At 47.6% G+C, this 22,528-nt stretch overlaps 1 protein-coding gene across 2 annotated transcripts; it reads left to right on the top strand.

The window, feature by feature from the left end:
* Positions 1-1,226: 1,226 nt before the first annotated feature.
* Positions 1,227-20,752, top strand: PGLYRP3 (peptidoglycan recognition protein 3). 2 transcript variants are annotated; one of them, XM_053591773.1, is made up of 7 exons: positions 1,227-1,497; positions 6,054-6,255; positions 12,285-12,403; positions 13,255-13,407; positions 14,657-14,756; positions 17,924-18,042; positions 18,645-20,752. In XM_053591773.1, exons 2-7 carry the CDS (start codon positions 6,143-6,145, stop codon positions 18,821-18,823), a joined length of 783 nt encoding a protein of 260 aa, XP_053447748.1. In that variant the 5' UTR covers positions 1,227-1,497; positions 6,054-6,142; the 3' UTR covers positions 18,824-20,752. The 2 variants fall into 2 exon arrangements, with proteins under 2 accessions (XP_053447748.1, XP_053447747.1); XM_053591772.1 differs by having other exon boundaries at positions 14,558-14,756.
* Positions 20,753-22,528: the final 1,776 nt, after the last annotated feature.

Genomic DNA, 22,528 nt, shown 5'->3' with positions numbered 1-22,528 from the left:
AATAATTAAAAAGAAAAAAATTCAAAGTTCTATTTTATGTTTAATAATTTGATTTCTATAATTTATACAAAGTGACTTTATCATAAGTTTTTTGTTGAGAAATAAATAACATATTAACTACAATTTTTACCTGGGGGAGGAACACCTTTTATAATTCTTATGTAAATATCATACTGGTGAGCAGTGAGTGGCCTTACCTCAGATTTTCTACCACTTAATTCCTGGGTGTCCTTTGTTCGTTAGTCGGGAACCACAGAACTCTACCTGCTTCCCTTTCCCATTTTGGGACCCCCGGTTGTTACTTAAATTTCTACTCTTCCAAGTCTGTAGCTTGCTGTTCTAAAGATGAGCTCACAAACCAGTCTCATTTTAAGGGTTTAGCTACTAACCATGATGGCAAAGCACTCAGAGTTATAAATAAAAATCTCAGACATGAGGCTATTGCCAAGGCTTAGGAAAACTCATACGGTAGTTAGTTGTGAGTACCTGATTCCCTTACTGGATTCCTCTCTCAGAAGTCTTTGCCCAGGACCCCCACCAGTATGGAACAGGGACTAAGATGTCTCCTTCATACGCCAACAGGCTACAAGTCCCAGGCTGCTGGAGAGATCTTCCCAACTTAAGTCCCTCAAGCGTGGCTCGGGCTGACAAGCATGCAGAGCCCAGCGGCCTTCGGAGCGGCCTCTCACGAGGGCAGAGTGCCTTCAGAACCTCTGGTCTGAGCATTCCCATTTCAAGGGGCTAAAACTCAGGTAGCTTCAGCACAGCATCACTGCGGAAATTCTTAGGTATAAACTTCCTCAGAGAAGGTGCAGGGATTCTGGGGGACCAGAGCTAAGACCCAGGGCTTAATGACATGGTGGGGGTGGGGGAGGGGAAGAGGAGGCAGAGAGCTTGGTTTGGGGTGATGGGTGAATGGGCGTGTTGGCTGCAGGGTGTTGAGGTGAAGGGACAGGGCGTCGGGTGAAGGGGGCAGGGCACTGGTGAGTGGGCTCCGCCCACGGCCTTCAGACTCCTGGGAGCAGATCTTCCTGAGCAGGAAGTTCCCAGATGTCAGACCAACCCTCAGCCCCCACAGGCATCCCCAGGTTGGCCAGGCTGGGAGGGCTGGGGATGAGGAAGGAGCTCAGGGAGGAGTGTTGGGCAATCGTGCCCTTTCCCAGGGAGGTGCCTGGACTTATTCACAGGGCAGGGCCCCAGGTGCAGTCAGTCTGAGTTTCTGTCCGTGCTGTGGGTGCAGCTGGCTCGGGGCCTCAGACCTCTGCCCTCCTCCTGCCCTGTCCCTTCTGTTAGGAACCCCAGGCTGTCCTCTTGTCTGAGAAGCCAGAGCCCCAGCGCTCCACTGCCAGGGAGGGAGTGCCCGGCAGTGGAGGCAGCAGCTGGAGGAGAGGGCAGGGTCTGGGGGCTGAGTCTGGAAGGGAAGGAGCTGCTGGCCAAACGAAGGGGCGAGCCGGCTGCATCCTGACCTGCTGGGCTGGGATCGCACAGGACACACAGGTATCTCTGCAGTGGAGTGAGTGTGTTTCCTCTTCAGAAGCAAGCCTGTCCGGGTGAAAGGACTGGCCTCTGTCTGGTTAAAAGGTGTACATGGTGAAGAGAGTTCTCCTGATCGCCCCTCTTGAATCCTTCCTCCAAATGAGAAAACTTTCTTTATTCTAAATTCCTCTAAAAGGGTTCTACCATTTCTGGATCTTTCTTGGCAAAACTTTGGGTTCTGGGGTTACTCCTGCCCAGTTTATTCTTTGAATTCCTATCTATTATGACTCACTTGTCTCCTGCTCTAATAGTTCTGTCAGTATACAGGAATCTGAGCCAAGGTAGGGAAACCTTGTCTGTAGTTCAAGATGAGGGTGGGAGACACCAACCATCTGCTCTGCCTCTGGCGACCTCAGGGGCTGGGCTCAAGCCTTCATGTTTAGGGTGCAGGATGGGACAAGGTTGAGGAAGGATTTGCCACATAGATATTCATGGCTGAGTGACCTCTGTGATTAAGTGACCAGGATTGATAGTGGCTTCCAGCGGCATTGCAGGGGGCCAGCTCCTTTTCTGGAAGTCTGAAGGTCTTCAGTCTTGGCAAGTTAATCCTTACCTCTCATTTGGCTAATGAGGGAGGCTGAATACTTTCCCACATTTTATTGGTGCTTTCCTCATTTATGATATGTTCATTTTATCTTCAGTGCAGTTCTCCTGAGTTATTGAGATCCTGGTTTTTTTTGAGACAGAGTCTCACTATTTCGCCCTGGGTAGAGTGCTGTCACGTCACAGCTCACAGCAACCTCAAATTCTTGGGCTTATGAGATTCTCTTGCCTCAGTCTCCCAAGTAGCTGGGCCTATAGGCACCTGCCACAATGCCTGGCTATTTTTTGTTGTAGTTGTCATTGTTGTTTAACTGGTCCTGGGCTCCTATGAGGAACAGGAGCTCCCCAGGGCAATAACATTTGGGTGGGGAGTAGGGTGGCCAGACACAGGCATGAACATTCTCACAGTTACCAGGCACCTGATGGCCTCAGGTGGCCTGCAGGTGCTGCCCTCAGGAGGACACAGAGTGGTTGGTGGTGGGGACACAGAGGCACCAGGTAGGTGGGTGTGTCATTCACAGAGTGAACTCTTCTGCGCTAATTGTCAGTGTCTCTCCCAGGGCCGTCATCTCCTACTCAGTGTCTCAGGACCACATGAAGATGCCACCATGGCTTCTTATCTTCTCTGCTGTGGGTCTCCATGCCTGGGGTGAGCTTTCTTTCATTGGCTCAGAAGTGCTTGTAGCAAGCAACAGATTACTGTTCTCAGGTTGAGTAACAGCTGAGTAATAGGGCTTGCAGCTTTGTAATATGGGGCAATGTCGTGGAGCCCAAATGTCCCTTCCAATCTTTATCTACTATTTTTTATGATCCTCAACAGGTTATTAAATTTGTTTGAGTTTACTTGCTTCCAGGATGTAAGGATTTATAACACGCTCATTTCTGCTCATTTCTTAGAGTTGTTTTGAGGATTGAGTTAGAAGTCAGGTATGAGCCACTTAGCACAATGTTCAAGTAATAAGTGCCATATGTGATTTAATTATAATCACTATCATTATTATACCATTATGCATATCATTATATATATAATAATGAATTTACTCCCAATTAAAGTCATTATATATATAATTATATATAATTCATTATATAAAATCATTACATATATAATAACGAATTTACTCCCAGTTTAAGTCAGAACTTGGGTCTACATTTGTAAATAAAAGCAATTTCTTGAGAGTAGCAATGCCCTTTTTCTACCTTAGGAAGATTTCTTATAGTTTCATACTTAGGATTAGACACACAACCAGTGGTTAATAAAAAACTGCTGTTGAATTAAAATGGAAGAGGGTTTGGTGATTCTTAGATACGGGGTGTGTTTTTCATGTTATCAGTCATGCATACACACTGTGCTGAAGGGATGGGGTAATACATCCCTCTCTCTGCCCTCTGCCACTTAGCTAGCTAGTTTAAAGGGATTACTTGGAGTTAGTGTTAGAGAAACTCAAAGACCAGGCAACATATAGTGTGGCCTTTCATTTTATGAAAGGGGAAACTGAGGCCCTGATGGGGAAGCAGTTTGCCCAGGTGAGGGAGCAAGTCACCTTTGGCCATCACCTGGCCGTCCTGGTTCTTGCCTTATACCTGTCCTGTCCAGATGTTCTTCCACTCTGAGGGTCCTGTGGTTCATTTGTAAGTTGTGCTCTCCAGCCCCCTCCACACCACTCCCCCTGAGACAGGTTCCTGTCCTTGGGAGTCTCTCCTGCTGCCTGGCACACCTCTGCCTCAGTCCTGAACATGAATTTTCTCTTGATTGCACAGAAGGACAGAAACTAAGAACCATGGTGGAGACTCTAAGTGACTTTGAAACAGCCTCTATGTGGCAGTGATTTGAGCAAGTTCATCTGACACTTTTGGGGAGGCTGCAGAATGAGGTTATGAACGTGGGCTCGGGAGCAGAGGTCTGGTTGGAGTCCAAGGGCACTGCTTAACAGCTGTGCTGTGCTCAGCAGCTCCCAGGCCCAGTGTCCCAGCCCATGGGGAGCAGATGCTTTGCTCATCTTGTAAAGTTGTTTTAATCCTCGATTCTGATAGCATCCTTGAACATGCTCTATAGATCACAGCTCTGGCACATGGCAGGTGGTGCTGGTGACAGTGCTACTGCTGCCAGTGGTCACTACTCCCAGGCCCTTGCTACTGACCAGTACTGGTGGGGGTGAGGGCATGCTGGTGATGCCTAAAGATCAATACAGCCTCTTTAAAATGTCTAGATTTTGAGGGCTGTCACAATAATCTGTATATTTATGTTTCAAGAACATTGCCTGGTACCAAGAGATGCTTATGACATATGTAAGTGTTAGCTTGAAAAATGACATCTTGGTACATGGCACTCTGATGGATACCCATGGATTTGTTAATCTATCTGCAGGTGAGCCAGATTTAGGCCAAAGGTGAGGCTGCAGTACTCCTAGAACGGAGGGAGGATGTGGGTGTCGGAGGATGAAAGCCTCTTTGGGGCAGACATGGGAGGTAGAGGCAGGTCGAGGTCTGAGACGCCTGTGGCTCTCCACTGTGTGCATCCCAGGGTACATGAGGGAGTCTGGGGAGGCTGTGGATTGTGGGGTGAGATGTCTGGCTAATGCCTCTGAGTATGCCGGCCAACCAGTGCCCTTGCTTCTTTATGGGGAGTCTCCACTGTTCTCCTGGAATGAAACCCAAATCAGGGGCCTCTCTGAGAGGCTTATGGACCTACTTGTCAGCACCTCTGAGAGGTTCAGGACTGAAAATGCAAGGTTATTCTGAGGTATGAATGAAAGGAAGTGAGTCCAGGTTCTGTGGCCTTTATTCACTTGGGTGTGAGTGGGCCCAAGATGGGTGCTGAAAAAGATGTCAGCACGTGGGTTAAGGCAGGCTGGGAATGTAAGAGTTGGGGGAGTAGGGATTGGTGCACTCATTCCTTCCTGTGCAGGACTTCTGTCCTGGACTGGTTGGTTCTATTTGCATGGGTCCCTACCTTTGGCACTGTCAATCTCCTGCTCATTCACAAGGGGTGCCATGGTGAGGAGGTTTGGGGGCTGGCGGGCTTTCTAAAGGGCACAGAAATGTTTGCAGGATTGGGTATGTCTTGGCTGAGAGTGAGTGGATGGGGTGAAACCCCAAGAGAGTCCTCTGCCAGCTACTCCCATGTATCGTCCCAAGATGGGATCCTTTGCCTAAGGACAGAGAAAGAAGAGGAAAAAACCATGGCAAAGGAAGAGAGAAGGAGAGAAAAGCCAGAGACAAAAGCCATGTCCTCCATTCCCTGACCCCAGTGTGAGACCCGTGGGGGCTCCCAAGTGGGGACAGAGAAAGGGAGCCTCAGGGACCTGCAGTTCTGGGGGGGATCTCTTGGCCCTGCCCCTAGTAGATTTTCTTTTGGGGGAGATAGACATGCACCCCATGTTCTTGGGACTTCCTGTGGACTTGGACAGCTAGTTAAGTGGGACATCTCCCTTCAGAGAGCCTGGTCCCGGCCTGGTTCTGAGGGGAGATGGGGCAAATGCTGAGAAGGGGGCATGTCCTAAGGCGTCCACTGAGGGGCCTCAGGGGAAGGCCGCTCAGAGCCCTGGGTTGGGTGTGGGTGTCAGCAGTGGTGGCAGGGCATGTTTCTGGAGGGAAGTGTGAAGCAAGCCAGAGAGGAGCTGGGGACAGATTTGTCCCTGGGGAAATGCAAAGAGAGGTCATCTGGGACTGAGGTGGCTGACTCCTCAGGCTGAGCCCAGCATCTCTCTGGTGGTTGTTGGGTCAGTGGGGCTGTGGGGATGAGGGGGCTGTGCAGGGCCAGGGCAGGAGAGGACTCGGTCATGTGGACAGCCTGCCGCGTGGGTCATGGGTAGCCTGCCGCGAGATATGGGTAGGGATGGTGCATTCATTCCTTCCTGGGCAAGACTTCTGTCCTGGACTGGTTGGTTCTATTTGCGTGGGTCCCTACCTTTGGCACTGTCAATCTCATGGGGTCACGGGTAGCCTGCGCGTGACATCCTCCATATCCCCTGCAGGTGCTCCTGCTGTTGTCTCCCGCAAGGCATGGGGGGCGAGACTGTTCACCTGCAGCACCCGGCTGACCCTGCCTGTGACCTACATCATCATGGATCAGCTTGTGGGGATGGAGTGCCAGGAGCAGAGTGCTTGCAGCCAGATGCTGCGGGGCCTGCAGTCCCATTCTGTCTACACCAGAGGCTGGTGTGATGTGGCCTACAAGTAAGAGGTGGGCAGCTTCCCATGCACACATGCAGACAATGTGGCTTACAAGTAAGAGGTGGGCAGTCCCCACGCCCACATCCAATGTGGCCTACAAGTGGGAGGTGAGCAGTCCCCACGCCCACATGCAAACAATGTGGCCCACAAGTAGGAGGTGAGCAGTCCCCACTCCCACATTTAGACAATGTGGCCTACAAGTAAGAGGCGGGTAGCTCCCCATGCCCACATGCAGACAATGTGACCTACAAGTAAGAGGTGAGCAGTCCCCATACCCACATGCAGACAATGTGGCCTACAAGTAGGAGGTGAGCAGTCCCCATGCCCACCTGCAGACATTGTGGCCTACAAGTAGGAGGTGGGCAGCTCCCCACACCCACATGCAGACAATGTGGCCTACAAGTAAGAGGTGAGCAGTCCCCATGCCCACATCCAGACAATGTGGCCTACAAGTAAGAGGTGAGCAGTCTCCACGCCCACATGCAGGCAATGTGGCCTACAAGTAAGAGGTGGGCAGCTCCCCGTGCCCACATCCAGACAATGTGGCTTACAAGCAAGAGGTGAGCAGTCCCCATGCCCACATCCAGACAATGTGGCCTACAAGTAGGAGGTGGGCAGCTCCCCACGCTCACATGCAGACAATGTGGCCTACAAGTAAGAGGTGGGCAGCTCCCCACGCTCACATGCAGACAATGTGGCCTACAAGTAAGAGGTGAGCAGTCCCCATGCCCACATGCAGACAATGTGGCCTACAAGTAGGAGGTGAGCAGTCCCCACTCCCACATCCAGACAATGTGGCCTACAAGTAAGAGGTGAGCAGTCCCCACGCCCACATCCAGACAATGTGGCTTACAAGTAAGAGGTGAGCAGTCCCCACGCCCACATCCAGACAATTTGGCCTACAAGTAAGAGGTAAGCAGTCCCCATGCCCACATGCAGACAATGTGGCCTATAAGTAGGAGGTGGGCAGCTTCCCATGCCCACATCCAGACAATGTGGCCTACAAGTAGGAGGTGAGCAGTCCCCACGCCCACATGCAGACAATGTGGTCTATAAGTAGGAGGTGGGCAGCTCCCCACGCCCACATCCAGACAATGTGGCCTACAAGTAAGAGGTGAGCTGTCCCCACACCCACATGTAGGCAATGTGGCCTACAAGTAAGAGGTGGGCAGCTCCCCATGCCCACATTCAGAGCTTCCCTCTCCAGTGTGCTTCCCACTTTTTCTGTTCCTAGGACTTTCTGGGCTTCATTGATGTTGCTTTTATAATGAATAAAAAATGTTAAAAAAGAAATCAAACAAAATGCCAATCCTCTGGGGGTCATTAGGAGGGAGAACTCTGAGCCAGTAATCTGTCCCTGGGTACTTCCATGAGGATGGAAAGTTGTGTCATCCCTGTAGTCACCCCTTTAGAACTTAACCAGACATTACAGTTTACATAGCCCCTCACGAGTATTACTCAGTTAAGCCTTTCCAGATACTCTAAGGAAATAGGTAAGAGAAATGCTATCATCCTATTTCACAGGTAAGAAAGCCATGGTGTAGGCAAGTTAAAGAATTTGCTCCAAGTCACACGAGCTAGGAAGCATGGAGCTGAGCTATGTCAGGACTGCCTGTTAGCCTATCCCTAGCTCCTGCTCCCTACATAGGCAGGGTTTACCTCCTGTGGCAGTTTCTCACTTGTTACTCTGAAAGGTCACCCTGACAAGAAGGCTGGGGAGTGCATGTGGAAGAGCATGCACTGGGAATGACGAGGAGGAGGACCCCATGCTAAAACAGGTGGGAGACATGAAAGATCATTACTGTGTGCAGTGAGTACCTATTCAGAGGGTGGTTGGGGGAAGCCCAGGAGTTCATTTAGCTTCAAGGATGATATACAGTCACCTTCAAAGTACTCCCTTTGGGAAGCTATGCAGTGATGTCAGTGCTTTGCTGACCCTTCAAATCAATTTTGGAATTCTTTAATTCTTTTTCTGGGATTACTATTGGAGCTGTCATTGTATGAAGTCTGACAATTAAGATTGTGACTCATCCTAGAAAAAGTGCTACATACCTCATTGCTGAATATCACTACTGTCACCTTTGAAGTACCTCTTTGGTAATTTGGTGACCATTGTGATATTTAGCAATGAGGTACACAGCACTTCTTTAAGAATAAGTTTGTGAACTTGTCACACCTCTATACATGTAGAAGGTGAGCAAAAGAGAGAGTGGGGGCTTTTCTCTGTAAAATCGTAGGGGCAAATGTAAATCATTTCTGAAATCATCTGTTTTGGAAAGGATAATCTATGTCTTCTTATTTATTTTTAAATACACATGAGTCAGAGCAGCTGGCATCGTGGTGTGGTGGCCCCATGGTCCTAAGGTGGCTGGGTCCCCCTTGCTCACCCTCTGTGGGGGCAACTATCAGCCAAGGCTCTTCTGTTGTCCCTACCACTGGTGCCTCCACCACCCACTGCTGTCACCACTGTGTTGTCCGCTTTAGTCATGGTATTTCTGAGTTATTTTAGCCCCTGCATCTTTAAGTCAGGTTTCTGTGGTGACAACTTAACAGTGTCCAGTTTTCACAGTGCAGGTGTCTGTGACCATGGTGGAATATTCTCTGGATGAACCAAGGGCTGCTGCAGGAGTGGCTTGGGGAACCTGCTGGAAACACTGACAGTGAAGCCGGGAGACCATGTGCACCGACAGCCCTGCCCTGGCGTTAGGCCCATGTCAGTGTAGCATGAACGGCCACCTGACCAGCTCAGGGTCTTGGCTTGGCCTTATGGAACTCTTCTTTCTGTGTTTAGTTTACTGTAGAAACTCATGATCTACTAAAAGCTGAAAATGATCGAAGAGCTGTGAAAACATCAGTTCTGAAGACTGTGATTAGAAAGTGGAGGGTGAGAAATTATAAAGGGGCAGAAATAAAAGATGAAGAATCTTTTAAAGGATGTTCATATGCTTGGCCCTGTAATTTAAAAACATGATGAATTAATTCTCAAGCCCCTAAAAAACACTCAACTGATGTGACTCATTTGAGATTCACACATTCGAATGGCACTTTGAATCAGATGAGCATTTATTTATTTTTTATTGTTGGCGATTCAATGAGGGTACAAAGAACCAGGTTACAGTGGTTGCATTTGTTAGGTAAAGTCCCTCTTATAATTGTGTCCCACCCCCAAAAAGTGTGTCACACACCATCACTCACTCACCCACCACTCCTCTCCCTCCTTCCATCTCTCTGCTCTTCCCTTCCTCCACCTCCCTTTCCTCTCTCTTCTCTCCCCTTCCCCACACCCCCACTGTGTACTAGGTCATCAACTGTCCTCATATGAGAATTGAGTACATAGGATTCTTGCTTCCCCATTCTTGTGATGCTTTACTAAGAATAATGTGTTCCACTTCCATCCAGGTTAATACAAAGGATGTAAAAGTCTCCATCTTTTTTAATGGCTGAATAGTATTCCATGGTGTACATATACCACAGCTTGCTAATCCATTCCTGGGTTGGTGGGCATTTAGATTGTTTCCACATTTTGACAATTGTCAATTGAGCTGTGATAAACAATCCAGTGCAAATGTCCTTACGGTAAAAGGATTTTTTTCCTTCTGGGTAGATGCCCAGTAATGGGATTGCAGGAGCAAATGGGAGGTCTAGCTTGAGTTCTTTGAGTGTTCTCCATACTCAAAGTTCTTCCTTCAAAAAAGGTTGTATTAGTTTGCAGTCCCAACAGCAGTGTAAAAGTGTTCCCTTCTCTCCACATCCATACCAGCATCTGCAGTTTTGAGATTTTATGATGTGGGCCATTCTTGCTGGGGTTAGATGATATCTCAGGGTGGTTTTGATTTGCATTTCTCTAATAATTAGGGACAATGAGCATTTTTTCATGTTTGTTAGCCATTCATCTGTTTTCTTTTTTTTTTTTTTTTTTTTTTTTTGCATTTGATACTGTAATGTGTGGACAGAGCTTTTTATTTTTTTTTATTTTTTTTTTATTTTTTTTTTAATTTTTTTATTAAATCATAAGTGTATACAATGATATGATTATGGGGCATCATACACTCACTTCATAAACCATTTGACACATTTTTATCCCAGTGGTTAACATAGCCTTTCCGGCATTATCTCAGTTACTGTGCCAAAACATTTATATTCTACATTTACCAAGTTTCGCAAATACCCCTGTAATGTGCACCACAGGTGTGATCCCACCGATTCCCCTCCCTCTACCCACCCCCCCCTTTCCCACTTCCCCCTATTGTTAAGTTGTAGCTGGGTTATAGCTTTCATGTGAGAGTCCCAAATTAGTTTCATAGTAGGGCTGTGTACATTGGGTATTTTTTCTTCCATTCTTGGGATACTTTACTAAGAAGAATATGTTCCAGCTCCATCCATGTAAACATGAAAGAGGTAAAGTCTCCATCTTTCTTTAAGGCTGCATAGTATTCCATGGTATACATATACCACAATTTATTAATCCATTCGTGGATCGATGGGCACTTCGGCTTTTTCCATGACTTAGCAATTATGAATTGGGCTGCAATAAACATTCTGGTACAAATATCTTTGTTATGTTGTGATTTTTGGTCTTCTGGGTATATGCCCAGCAGAGGAATTACAGGATTGAATGGCAGATCTATTTTTAGATCTCTGAGTGTTCTCCATATATCCCTCCAAAAGGAATGTATTAATTTGCATTCCCACCAGCAGTGCAGAAGTGTTCCCTTTTCTCCGCATCCACGCCAACATCTCTGGTCTTGAGATTTTGTGATATAGGCTAGTCTCATTGGAGTTAGATGATATCTCAAAGTAGTTTTGATTTGCATTTCTCTGATGATTAAAGATGATGAGCATTTTTTCATATGTCTGAAGGCCGTGCGCCTGTCTTCTTCAGAGAAGTTTCTCTTTAGAGAAGGTTCTATTCATGTCTCTTGCTCACTGATATATGGGATTGTTGGCTTTTTTCATGTGTATTAATTTGAATTCTCTGTAGATCCTAGTTATCAAGCTTTTGTCTGATTCAAAATATGCAAATATCCCTTCCCATTGTGTAGGTTGTCTATTTGCTTTGGTTGTTGTCTCCTTAGCTGTACAGAAGCTTTTCAGTTTAATGAAGTCCCATTTGTTTATTTTTGTTGTTGCAATTGCCACAGAAGTCTTTTTCATAAAGTCTTTCCCCAGGCCGATATCTTCAAGGTACTCTTTCTTGAAGATTTTTATCATTTCATGCCTTAAATTTAGGTCTTTTATCCATCTTGAATCAATTTTAGTGAGTGGAGAAAGGTGCGGGTCCAGTTTCAGTCTTTTACAGTTCTCCCAGCACCATTTATTGAATAGGGATTCTACAAAAGAGGTGAAGGACCTGTATAAAGAAAATTATGAAACCCTAAGAAAAGAAATACAGAGGATATTAACAAATGGCAGAACATACCATGTTCATGGCTAGGAAGAATCAACATTGTTAAAATGTCTATACTCCCCAAAGCAATCTACAGATTCAATGCCATTCCTATTAAAATACTGACATCATACTTTCAAGACTTGGAAAAAATAATTCTTCATTTTGTATGGAACCAGAAAAAACCCATATAGCTAAGGTAGTTCTTAGTAATAAAAACAAAGCTGGGGTCATCAGCCTACCAGACCTTAGGCTGTACTACAAGGCCATTGTGGTCAAAACAGCCTGGTACTGGCACAAAAATAGAGACATAGACATTTGGAACCAAATAGAAAACCAAGAAACAAAACTAACATCTTACAGCCACCTAATCTTTGATAAACCAAACAAGAACATACACTCATATGAGTATTTTTAAAGTGAGCTTCTGGAAAACACACGTGAGCTAAGTCACAGTGAATATTAGAATGTGCTGCCATGTCTCTCTCTTAGTGGTCGGAAGCCAGTTATTTTACCCCTCCACTGCTGTGTCACTGAGGCATGGTACCTACTCACAAGTCTCTAGAACCCCCTTTTCCTTCTGAGGATCATTGAGTTTTTCCATTAAGGGGGTTTGCCATTAAACCTCTATTTCCTTGCTTGACAGCTTCCTGGTTGGGGACGATGGCAGCGTATATGAAGGTGTTGGTTGGGACATTGAAGGCCTGCACACCCAGGGCTACAACAGTGTCTCACTGGGCATCGCCTTCTTTGGCAATAAGATGGGTAATGGCTGTTCCCCGCTGATCCTTTGCCAGAGCGCAGTCTACACTGCCTTCCACCACTCCCTTGTCTCAGCACTCTTGTCTTGTCAGCCTGCTCCACGCTTGTCTTCTCTCATCATTGCCTGTTTCCTGAAGTGTTGTCTCTCTGGCTTCTGTGACATGCACACATCCTGTCCTCTTCCACTTTGTCTGGTCTGCACTCCTGTGATACCGTGAAGCCACCACTTCTGGAGCCTGAAGTTGTCTGGCACTGGTTCTGTGGCTGCCAGAGGCAGGAAAGTGTTGCTTGTCTTTTCTTCCAGTGTGTTTCACTGGGAGAAACTGACCAGAAGCCAGCAGGTACAGAAGTCACATAGACATAGTTTGCAGGCTTCTAGCCCCTAGCCGAGGCGCAGAGGAGAGCACAGAGCAGGGTGGAGTTGAGAAATAGTAGATAAATAACTACCTTCTGATCTCCTCACCTGACAGTTGGGGCTAGTAATAGCATTTATCTCAGAGGTTTATGATGAGAATTATGAGTTAGTAGTGGATGTAAAGAGCTCATTGCATGCCTGACTTTTCAGATGGGGCTTCTTTGAGTGTGTCTTTTTCTGCCTTCCAGTCCTTCCACCTATACACAGAGTAGATAAATAAAGCTAAGTCTGATGGTGGGAAGAGTGGCCAACCTTGGCTGCCAAGAGCTCTTTACAAGTAGTCTCTTATATCTTAGACTCCTGTCCTGGCTACTGGGCCAGTTTCCTCCCTCCCTTTCACCCCTTCAGGTGCAGGTGGTCAAATTATCCTCCCTCCAGTGTCTAATCCAGGTTGAAGTTTCTTACTGACAGTCCTGTGCTCCATGTCATGCTCTTTAAGGCAGCAGTCCCAGCCCTGTTGCTTTGTCAGCTGTAGAGGGCCTGATCTCCTGTGCCATTCAGAAGGGTCACCTGTCACCAAGGTATATTCAGCCACTTCTTCTGAAAGAAGAGAGCTGCCTGGACCCTCAATATCCAGTGATGCCGAGGAAAGGTAAGGACATGATCCATCTCACCCTCCTCCTTGTTCCCACCCAACCACATTTGGGAACTCTCTTTGCTGTTGGGTTCTCAGTGGACTCTTGGGCCAAGAACATCTCATATCTAACATAACTTTGAGATCTGGAAAATTCTGAGAGGGCACTGTCCTGGCCTCCTCTACATCCCACTGGAATGATATAGCCATGGACTCATTCTTAAAACAAATATGCACATGTATTTTCACTAAGTCAACAAATACTTGCTGAATAGAAGACACTCTTCTAAGTACTGGGCACTCTTCTGATCTGTGAACAAAACAGATGAAAGTCTTGAGCATCAGACAGCTCTCATGTCACTAAGCAAAGACAGAGGAACATGGGCAAACAAGATAGACTTGATGTTAGATGGCAGGAAGGCTATGGAGGAAAACAGAGTAGGGGAGTGGAGTGGGGTACACTGCGTATCTGAGGACACATAGATGTACATGCCTTCTTAAATGCAAAACCAGGCAGCCTACAGCATGGGGAAAACTTGAGTTCACAGATTATGACATCAGAGTGATAATCTACAAAGCAGAGTAACAAAAATGATGCACTATTTTGAAATGAATAAACTGTGACTTAAAACTGGTAAAATTAAAAAGAAAACCTTTTTTTGGACTTAATGATATTTTTAAGTTAGTTTCCTTAAAATTATAAATCTCTAAATAAAGTTGATTTCTTATTTTGGACAGGTACTATCTACAATAATGATAATTCCTTAATATTTTCAGAGTTCTTTATAGATTTTGAATTATTTTCAAGTACCTCTGATCAGCTCAGAGGCCAACATCTGTTGTGTTGGCCTCATTACCTAAGTGCCCCCACCTGCAGGTGTTGTGATGTATGTGTAAGCATGCCCACGTACTTTGTCTGAGGAGGAAAATGACCAGCAGTCCTTTCCTTTCTGTGTACACACTGGCTTCTGCAGTTATTAGAGCTGTAGATCTATGCCCCTGCCCCTTGGGTCTAGCCATTTGACCAATCTCCTTCCAGGATTTCCAGGAATCCTACAGCCAAGCTTGTGCTGGGTTGTGCCCTGGGTGCTGAAGGCTGGGTTGTGAGATCATGCACAAGGAGGCCAAGGCAAATTCCCATTTTCTTGATTTTTCTCCCTTACCACAGTTTGCCCCAACATTGTCCCACGATCTGCTTGGGAAGCCAGAGAGACACATTGTCCTGAAATGAATCTCCCAGCCAAATACGTCATTATCATCCACACAGCTCAGACCAGCTGCAACATATCCATGGACTGCCAATCTCTCGTCCAGAACATTCAGTCCTTTCACATGGACACACGGGGATTTTGTGACATCGGATATCAGTAAGTGGGACCCTCCTTTTCTTTTTCTTTTTTTTTTTTAATTTCAGGTTAATAAAAGGGTACATAGGATTAGGTTACATTGTTTGCATTTATTAGGTAGCATCCGAGTTCTAGCTGGGTCCTTCACCCAGGAGGTGTCCCATATACCCCACATTGTGCCCCTTAGGTGGGAGCTTATCTAGTCACCTCCCCCCTTCTTGAATTTAATTGTGTTTTTCTATTGTGTGGACCTGTAATTGTTCATCTATTAGTTTTAAATTAGTATTGGGTACATGGGGTGCTTACTTTTCCTTTTTTGGGGGGGAACAGAGTCTAACTCTGTCACCTAGGCTAGAATGCTGTGGTGTCATAACTCACAGCAACCTCAAACTCCCAGGTTCAAGCAATCTTCTTACCTCAGCCTCTAAAGTAGCTGGGACTAGAGGCATCCCCCAAACCCCCCCACCACACCCAGCTAATGCTTTCCCATTCTTAAGTCTCCATCTTTTTTATGGCTGAATTGTATTCCATGGTATACATATTCCATAGTTTAGTAATCCATCCATGGGTTGATGGGCGCTTGAGTTGTTTCCACATCTTTGCGATTATGAATTGAGCAGCTACACATATTAGAGTGCAAATGTCCTTATGATAAAATGATTGTTTTTCTTCTGGGTAGATTCCTAGTAATGGGATTGAGGGAGCAAATGAAAGATCTACTTTTAGCTCTTTGAAGATTCTCTATACTTCTTTCCAAAGAGGCTGTACAAATTTGCAATGCCACCCACCCTGTATAAGTGTTCCTCTCTCTCTGCACCCTTGCCAGTGTCTACAGCATTGGGGACCTTGTGATGTGGGCTATTCTCACCTGAGTTATGTGATATTTCAAGGGTTTTGATTTGCATTTCTCTGATGACTAAGAATGATGAGCATCTTTTCATGGTTTTTTGGGTCCCATTTGTCTGTCTTCTTGTTTCTTTTCATGTCTCTTAACCAGTGATTAATTGGGTTGTTTGCTCTTTTTTTGTTGATTTTTGTTAATTTGAGTTCTTTGTGGATTCTAGTCTTTGTCAGATTCATAATGTGCGAATGTCTTCTCCCATTCTAAAGATTGTCTGTTTGCTTTGTTTACTGTGTCCTTAGCTGTGCAGAAGCTTTTTCCTTTGATCAAGTCCCATTTATTTCTGTTGTTGCAATTTCCAATAGAGTCTTCTTCATAAAATCTTTCTCCAGGGCATTATAGTTAAGAGTTTTCCTGACACTGTCTATTCTAGAGTTTTTATAGTTTCCTGTCTTAGATTTAAATCTTTCATCCAGGATGAATTAATTTTTGTAAGTGATGAGAGGTGTGGGTCTAGTTTCAGTCTTCTACATGTGGCTACCAGTTTTCCCAGCACCATTTATTACATAGGAATTGTTTTCCCCCATGTGTGCTCTTGTTTGGTTTTATTGAAGATCAGATGTTGATATAAGGCTGGTTTCATTTCTGTGTTCTCTATTCTGTTCCATAGATCTATGCCTCTATTTTTATGTCAATACTATTCTGTTTTGATCACCACAGACTTGCAGTATAACTTGAAGTCTGGTAACGTGATGCTCTCAGATTTGTTTTTATTTCTTAGAATTGTGTTATTTGAGTTTTTTCCTGGTTCCATATGAAGGAAAGAACTATTTTTTCAAGTTTTTCAAAGCATGATGGTGTTTTAATGAGGATTGCATGAAGTCTGTAGATTACTTTGGGTAGTATGGACATTTTAACAGTGATGGTTCTTCCTAGCCATGAGCGTGGTATGTTCTTCCATTTGCTAATGTCTTCTGTTATTCAATGTGTCAAGCAAGTGTTCTTGCGAATCTGGATAGCTTTCCTGGTGACTCATGTAGCAAGTTGTAGTTTAGAAAGTCCTAAACTTGGCAGAAGTTCCTGTTACAGGTATATGTGCACAGGAGCCCTCCAGAGAGTCAGGGACATGTGTGAATCATGACCCTCCCTTCTTGACCTCCCAGTTGTATTTACTTACTTTGCTAATATGCCACAGCAAGTCCATTCTGATTTTGACACATTTCACAGACAGGAATGAGAGAGAGAGAGAGAGAGAGAGAGAGAATAATCATGTGATTGCAATTCAAAGTGATGGATGAGACTCTAACCAGTGCTCTGAGGGACTGACTAGGGTTAGAGAAGGGCCCTCGCAGGGACACACATCTCAGTGGGGAAAGGGCCAGGAGTGGGTTTAGTCAGACCAAGGAGGAGAAGGAGCAGTGTTCATAAGGGCCTGGGTTTCAGACAGAGTAGATATTTTGAGGAATTGAAAGAAGCTTGACTCAGACCTAAAAATAGATTCCCAAGATAGAAGTACTGACAAGTCAGGAGAGGCCTTCAGGAGCCACATTTTGGGGGCCATGGGATTGACCTTGAGAGGCTGACTCTTTGAAAGGCAACTGGAGACTATTTGGTAGGTTATGGCCTATGATGGAATTTGTATTTTTGGAAAATCCCTCCGGGTGCTATTGTAAGAATGGCTGGCAGGAGGCAGCACTGTGGGTGGGGAGCTGTTGCTCCAGTGACATGCTGCTGGTGCAGAGCAAAGTGGAGGAATGGAAAAGTGCACAGGAGACACAGCTGACAGCCACGGGCATGACTGATGGGGCTGACACAGGGAGAGGACAAGAGGGTCACACAGGACAGTGCCTGGTTTTCTAGCCGGGGAAGTACAGAAAAGGCTAGGTCTGCACAGGCGGCTTTTACAGGTGGTAACTGAAGCTCTGGGAACAATGATTGTTGATGGTGAAGGTGCTGGGTGAAAGAGAGGCCAAGGTGGGCTATTGAGGAAGGAAAGTGGGTGGAGGTAGCAGGGTGGGGAGAATCAGTAGGGCGTGGGTTGTGGAAGCCCAAGTAAGAGAGTGGGCACCTGGCTCAGTGTGGTCCAAAAGTAAAACCAGTGTCTGTTGTCTGTAGTGTCGGGAGCTCACTGTTGCCTAAGAGGGGTAAGATTCAGTGGAGTGGGGGGAACAAAGGCCATGTTGCTGGGGATCATGGTTTTCTTGGTTTTGGTTTTCGTCTCTGTGCACTTTGGTAAGAGACATACAGTCAATATCTGACAATGGATGAAAGAATGAATTAGTGATCGGAGGAGTGAATGAAGCAAATTCTGTTTCCCAGAGTGACTTTCTTAATTTTCCTTTGCTAGCTTTCTGGTGGGCCAAGATGGTGGTGTGTACGAAGGGGTTGGCTGGCACATCCAGGGCTCCCACACCTATGGCTACAATGACATTGCCTTGGGGATTGCCTTCATGGGCCACTTTGTAGGTAAGGGGACACAGGGGCTTGGGGTGAAGCATCACGTGGGCTGTCTGGAAAGTGTAGGGGGAAGGCAACAAGGCAGTGCCTGGTGGTGGCAGTGGCACATTTTAGCTTTAAAGTGGACTTTCAACACAGGATGAAATGTTACCAGGACCCCCTCCCAGACACAGCATTTACCCCAAGCCCACCCACCCCATCCCCAGCTCCCTTTGGCATTGGTGCCTTTATGGCTCACTTGGCCAACGCATCCTCTTCCTTGGTGGCCATGGCAACAACACGGGGGGCACTGCAGCCTGAGTGGCAATGCAGCAGACAGTCTGGTGGTGCCATCCTGCTCCATCCCTACGCAGATGGGCTGTGTGGCACTGTAGTTTTCCTCCAGAGAGGTTTTTAACTTTGTGGAAGAGGCTTTGCACAGAGGAATCAGGGAACACGATGGCTTTCTTTTCTTTTTGTGTCTGATTGCCATAATTTATGTGAATTTGTTTGCTATGAAGATGGTGGGACGGGGCAGAGTGGGAGAGAGGGAGACTGGAATCCAGTGCTTCCCCTTCCCTAATCAAGAGACTGTGAGATCCTAATGACTGATGGGGAAATGTGTTTTGCAGAAAAGCCTCCCAATGCTGTGGCGCTGGAGGCAGCCCAGGCCCTGATCCAGTGCGCCGTGGTCGAGGGGTACCTGGTTCCTGACTACCTGCTGATGGGCCACAGCGATGTGACCAGCACCCTGTCCCCTGGGCAGGCTTTGTACAGTATCATCAGCACCTGGCCTCACTTCAAGCAATAAGGGGCCCTGGGCCCTTCCCAGACTGCGCCCCCCCAACCCCCTCGCCACTGCTGGCTCCCACGTCCTCATCACCTACCCTGGCTCAGCCCCTGGGTCCCCTCCAGCCTCTACCCTCCCTCAGGTTAGGATGACCATGTCCTCTCCTGCTGGCATCCTCCAGGGGCCCCATGCCTATGGCTGGGCACACACAGCTTTCTGAGTCTGAGCCCAGCCAGCCTTGCCCCTCACCTTCTTCCCTGGCACCCCCCTGCTCAGCCTGGTGAGACAATGGCCCATCCTGCTGTCTGTACATGTCCTGCCTCCCTGCATGCTCCCCTGCCTGGTGGCTCCTGCTGTCTGCCCATGTTCTGTCCCCCTGCATGTGCTCCTGCCTGGTGACCCTTGCCGACTGCCAGTGTTCTGTCTCCTCGCATGCGCCCCTGCCTGGAGGGCCCCTGCTGTCTTGTACATGTCCTGTCTCCTTGCATGCACCCCTGCCTGGTGGCCCCCTGGCGTCTGTCCACGCCGAGGTGGCTGTGCCTGCCCCTCCTCTCTGTGCACACGTGCATTGGGATGTGTGTGGACACAGCTCTTGTTCCAGGCCCAGGGTTGTTTGTAGGTGTGTCAGTCCTTTCCGCAGGGCTGAGAGCTTCTCCAAGGGAGGAATTGTGCTTTGACCCTCTCTGTGTCCTCACTTCCTCAGAGTGTCTGAATTTAACAGAAACAGATGAGTAAATTAATGAGTGACTGGTTGCCTTGCCCATCTGCTGTAACCCCCCTTGGGGGGTCTTCCTGGAGCTTAGTCCCACTGGTATTCTCTCCGTCTCGTGCCCCCTCCTCCCCAGTGATCACAGCTGGCTCTGGCTGCTGGTCTGTCATGGCTGTGGTGTCCCTAGGATCCGGTGTCCCTGTCCTCCCAGAGCATCCTGAGGGCAGGGACCATGTGCTCCTCCAGGACCCAGCCAGGGCTGTGTCCACACAAGCTGCCCAGTGCCTGCCCTTGCCTGGCTAGGCCCCTAGGCTGCTCCCGCTCAGAGGGAAGCTCCCTCCCTTCGGACAGCAGCATGGCAGTAGAGTGCAGTGTTGGAAGCACACAGCTGGAGCTTGTTTTCAGTGGTTCTGATCTGGAAATAAGGGAAGGAGGGGAGAAGGAGGAAGGGGAGGCATCAGGAATAGAGAGGACCAGAAACATGGGCTTTTCCCCTCTAAGTTTCTTTGGCATTCTTATTTTGTCTTTATTTTAGAGTGTTTCCACATCTCTTACAACAAGGTTTGAATAGCCTCACATCCATACATCTCTGTGATTTTCAAAGACTGCTCCTCTGATTGCATTAGATTGATTCCGTCCATTTGTCACTTACCCTGGGGTCTCCTGGGTGCACAAGCAGAGAACTAGTGGTTTGCCTGGAGGGCCACACAGGCCCAGGGGGACTTGGAGCCTCTTCACGATCTGAAACCATGTATATTAAAATAATGCAGAGCCACAAGGAATAAACAGTAATCAACGTCTGATTTTTATAAAAAGTATAGATACAGCCAGAAGTTAACCGGCCATTGCTTCCTAACTTCCTTGATGCTTTGACTGGTTACTTGCTTAATGGCACTATCCTCCCTGACAGCAAGATTGGAGACTTCTCCCCACGCCTCTGTGGATGACATCACTGCTGTAAAGCCTGAGACTTGGAATTCTGGAGATACCATTGCTTTTCTAAATCCCAAGCACTAGGGTTACATTTTTAACATTGCTGTTGTAAATTGTTAGTGGGTCTTTAAGGTGTTTTCAGATTTTGCATTTTGGAGACCTGCCACACTAACCAGACCCTGGGCATGGGAACTGATCCAACAGACCTGAAACGTCCTGCTCTGGAAACTTCCCAGCTGAGAAGATAATTTCTGCATCCCAGCCTTATGAGCTCACCCCCTGCCAATCAACCAACCCCATCCCCTCACCCTTTTTAACCTGCCAAACTATCTTAAAAAACTCGTTCTCACAAATTCTCAAGATGGGTTTAAGAAATTATTCTGTTCTCCTCACCCAATGATGCCTTGTGAGATCTGTCACCCCCACAGCACCCACTGTCTTAGCACATTGGCCTTCACTGGGTGAATGGTGGATGGCAAGGGACCTGGTGGGCTCTGACAGGTGGATTCACGCAGCAGAGGAGGTGGCTCCAGGAAGACTGGCTGGGGAAGCCTGCCTGTCAGAGCCTCCCACCAACCCAGTCCTCTCAGTGGGAGGGGCTGGCTGGTAGACTTCCCAGGGAAGCCTTCCCGGGCCTGGACTTCAAAGGAGTAGACGAGCTGAAAAGTGGTCTCATGAAAAGCTGTCCTTTCTATTCCCTGGCCTTCTTCACAATCCTCCAAAGCAGAGGTCCCCTCCTTTTGATTTAAACCTCATTCCCAGGCCTCAGGGACTCTCCCCTCCCCAATGAGGGGCTTGCAAACTCACAGTGGCTTGCTCAAAACAAAAAGATTGCATGGTTTGGGTTATTTCTTTTTCCAAATCCACCACTCCATTCAACCTAGTTTTAAGATGCCTTTGGAAGGCAAGCTCTTCCAGAAGGCTTCCTACTTCTTCAAGCCAGACACGACACCTCCTGTGCCCAGTGCCAAGGCCTCTTTCTAGGTCCTGGCTGCCATGGTTGTTCTCTCCCTTCTAGCTGGGGCTCCCTGAAGGCGGCACCGGATCCTCCCTGGCAACTGTGGGGACCACCTGAGCTGTGTGGGATGACATATGGTGGCCATGTTGAGCAAAAGCAGTGTTCTCAGCAGCATGGCAGCTTTTCCTTGAGCTGGTGGAAAATCCCAGCGTCCCCCTGTTACCCTGGGACCAGCCCACTGCTGCAATTGGGCACATTCCTCACGGGTGATTCCCTCTTGATCCTGGGCCATGTCCCCATCTGTGCTGGGATTGGGGGAAGCCATACTATGTAGCCCAGCAGCATGGTGTCCCCTCTCTGCCCCCGGAGAGGCTTTTGTGGTGGCTGTGACCTTTCTCCCCTGGAAATCATCTCTGTGCCTGCCTTGGAGCTGCCAGGGCTGGGGAGCTGGGGAAGAAGTATAGAAGGGCGGGTGTGTGTGTGTGTGTGTGTGGCTCCAGGAAAGGTATGTGACTTGTAGAGCCAGAGAGAGCACATCCAGGTGTGTTTCTAGCCCAGCAGGTTCTGCCAGGCAGGGCTGACCCAGGGCAGGCCCTAAAGGGAGCTTAGCTCTGGAGCAGGGAGAGTGTAATTACGTGGGAGGACTGTGGGCAGGGTGGAGCTCCTGGGAGGGGCTGCGGGCCCTCTTGGGGAACTTGCCACAGGAGCCTGGAGTGAGAGGTGTCTCTCCTTGGGTGGGGAGCTGGACTGGGAACCCTCTGGTACCCAAGGGAGATGCAGCCACCTGTGTGTTGGGGAGGGCACTAGGGCACTTCCTACTTTCCCCCCAGTGCTCAGCACTGTGCCCCTTCTTCTAGGTGGCTCTAGAGGCCTTCATGTTAGGATTCTTCTATTCTGTGCTTCATCATGCTGTTCATCTGTAATTACTTATGTGTTCCTCTCCCTCAGCATGTTTGGGCACGTTCTAATAATCTGACTTGCCCAGTAGATTATAAGCTGTGTGAGAGAAGGGACTGCTCACCTCACTCTGCTGTGTCCCCGTCCTGGTGCATGGCAGATGCTCAGCTACATCTCAAACATGATCACCGGGTGCTGTGGCTGTAATCCCAGCACTTTAGGAGGCTGA

The sequence above is a fragment of the Nycticebus coucang genome, chromosome 5 (assembly GCF_027406575.1).
Source record: "Nycticebus coucang isolate mNycCou1 chromosome 5, mNycCou1.pri, whole genome shotgun sequence".
Lineage (NCBI taxonomy): Eukaryota > Metazoa > Chordata > Mammalia > Primates > Lorisidae > Nycticebus > Nycticebus coucang.
Note: the sequence above shows the minus strand (reverse complement) of the source record. Positions and strands in the feature narration are given on the sequence as shown.

Bases quoted from the DNA above. Each gene is read 5' to 3' on its own strand.
- PGLYRP3 (XM_053591772.1), top strand. From the start codon at position 6,143: ATGGATCAGCTTGTGGGGATGGAGTGCCAGGAGCAGAGTGCTTGCAGC. The intron at 6,256-12,284 runs GTAAGAGGTGGG...CTTGCTTGACAG, and splicing joins TGGTGTGATGTGGCCTACAA to CTTCCTGGTTGGGGACGATG. The intron at 12,404-13,254 runs GTAATGGCTGTT...ATGCTCTTTAAG, and splicing joins CTTCTTTGGCAATAAGATGG to GCAGCAGTCCCAGCCCTGTT.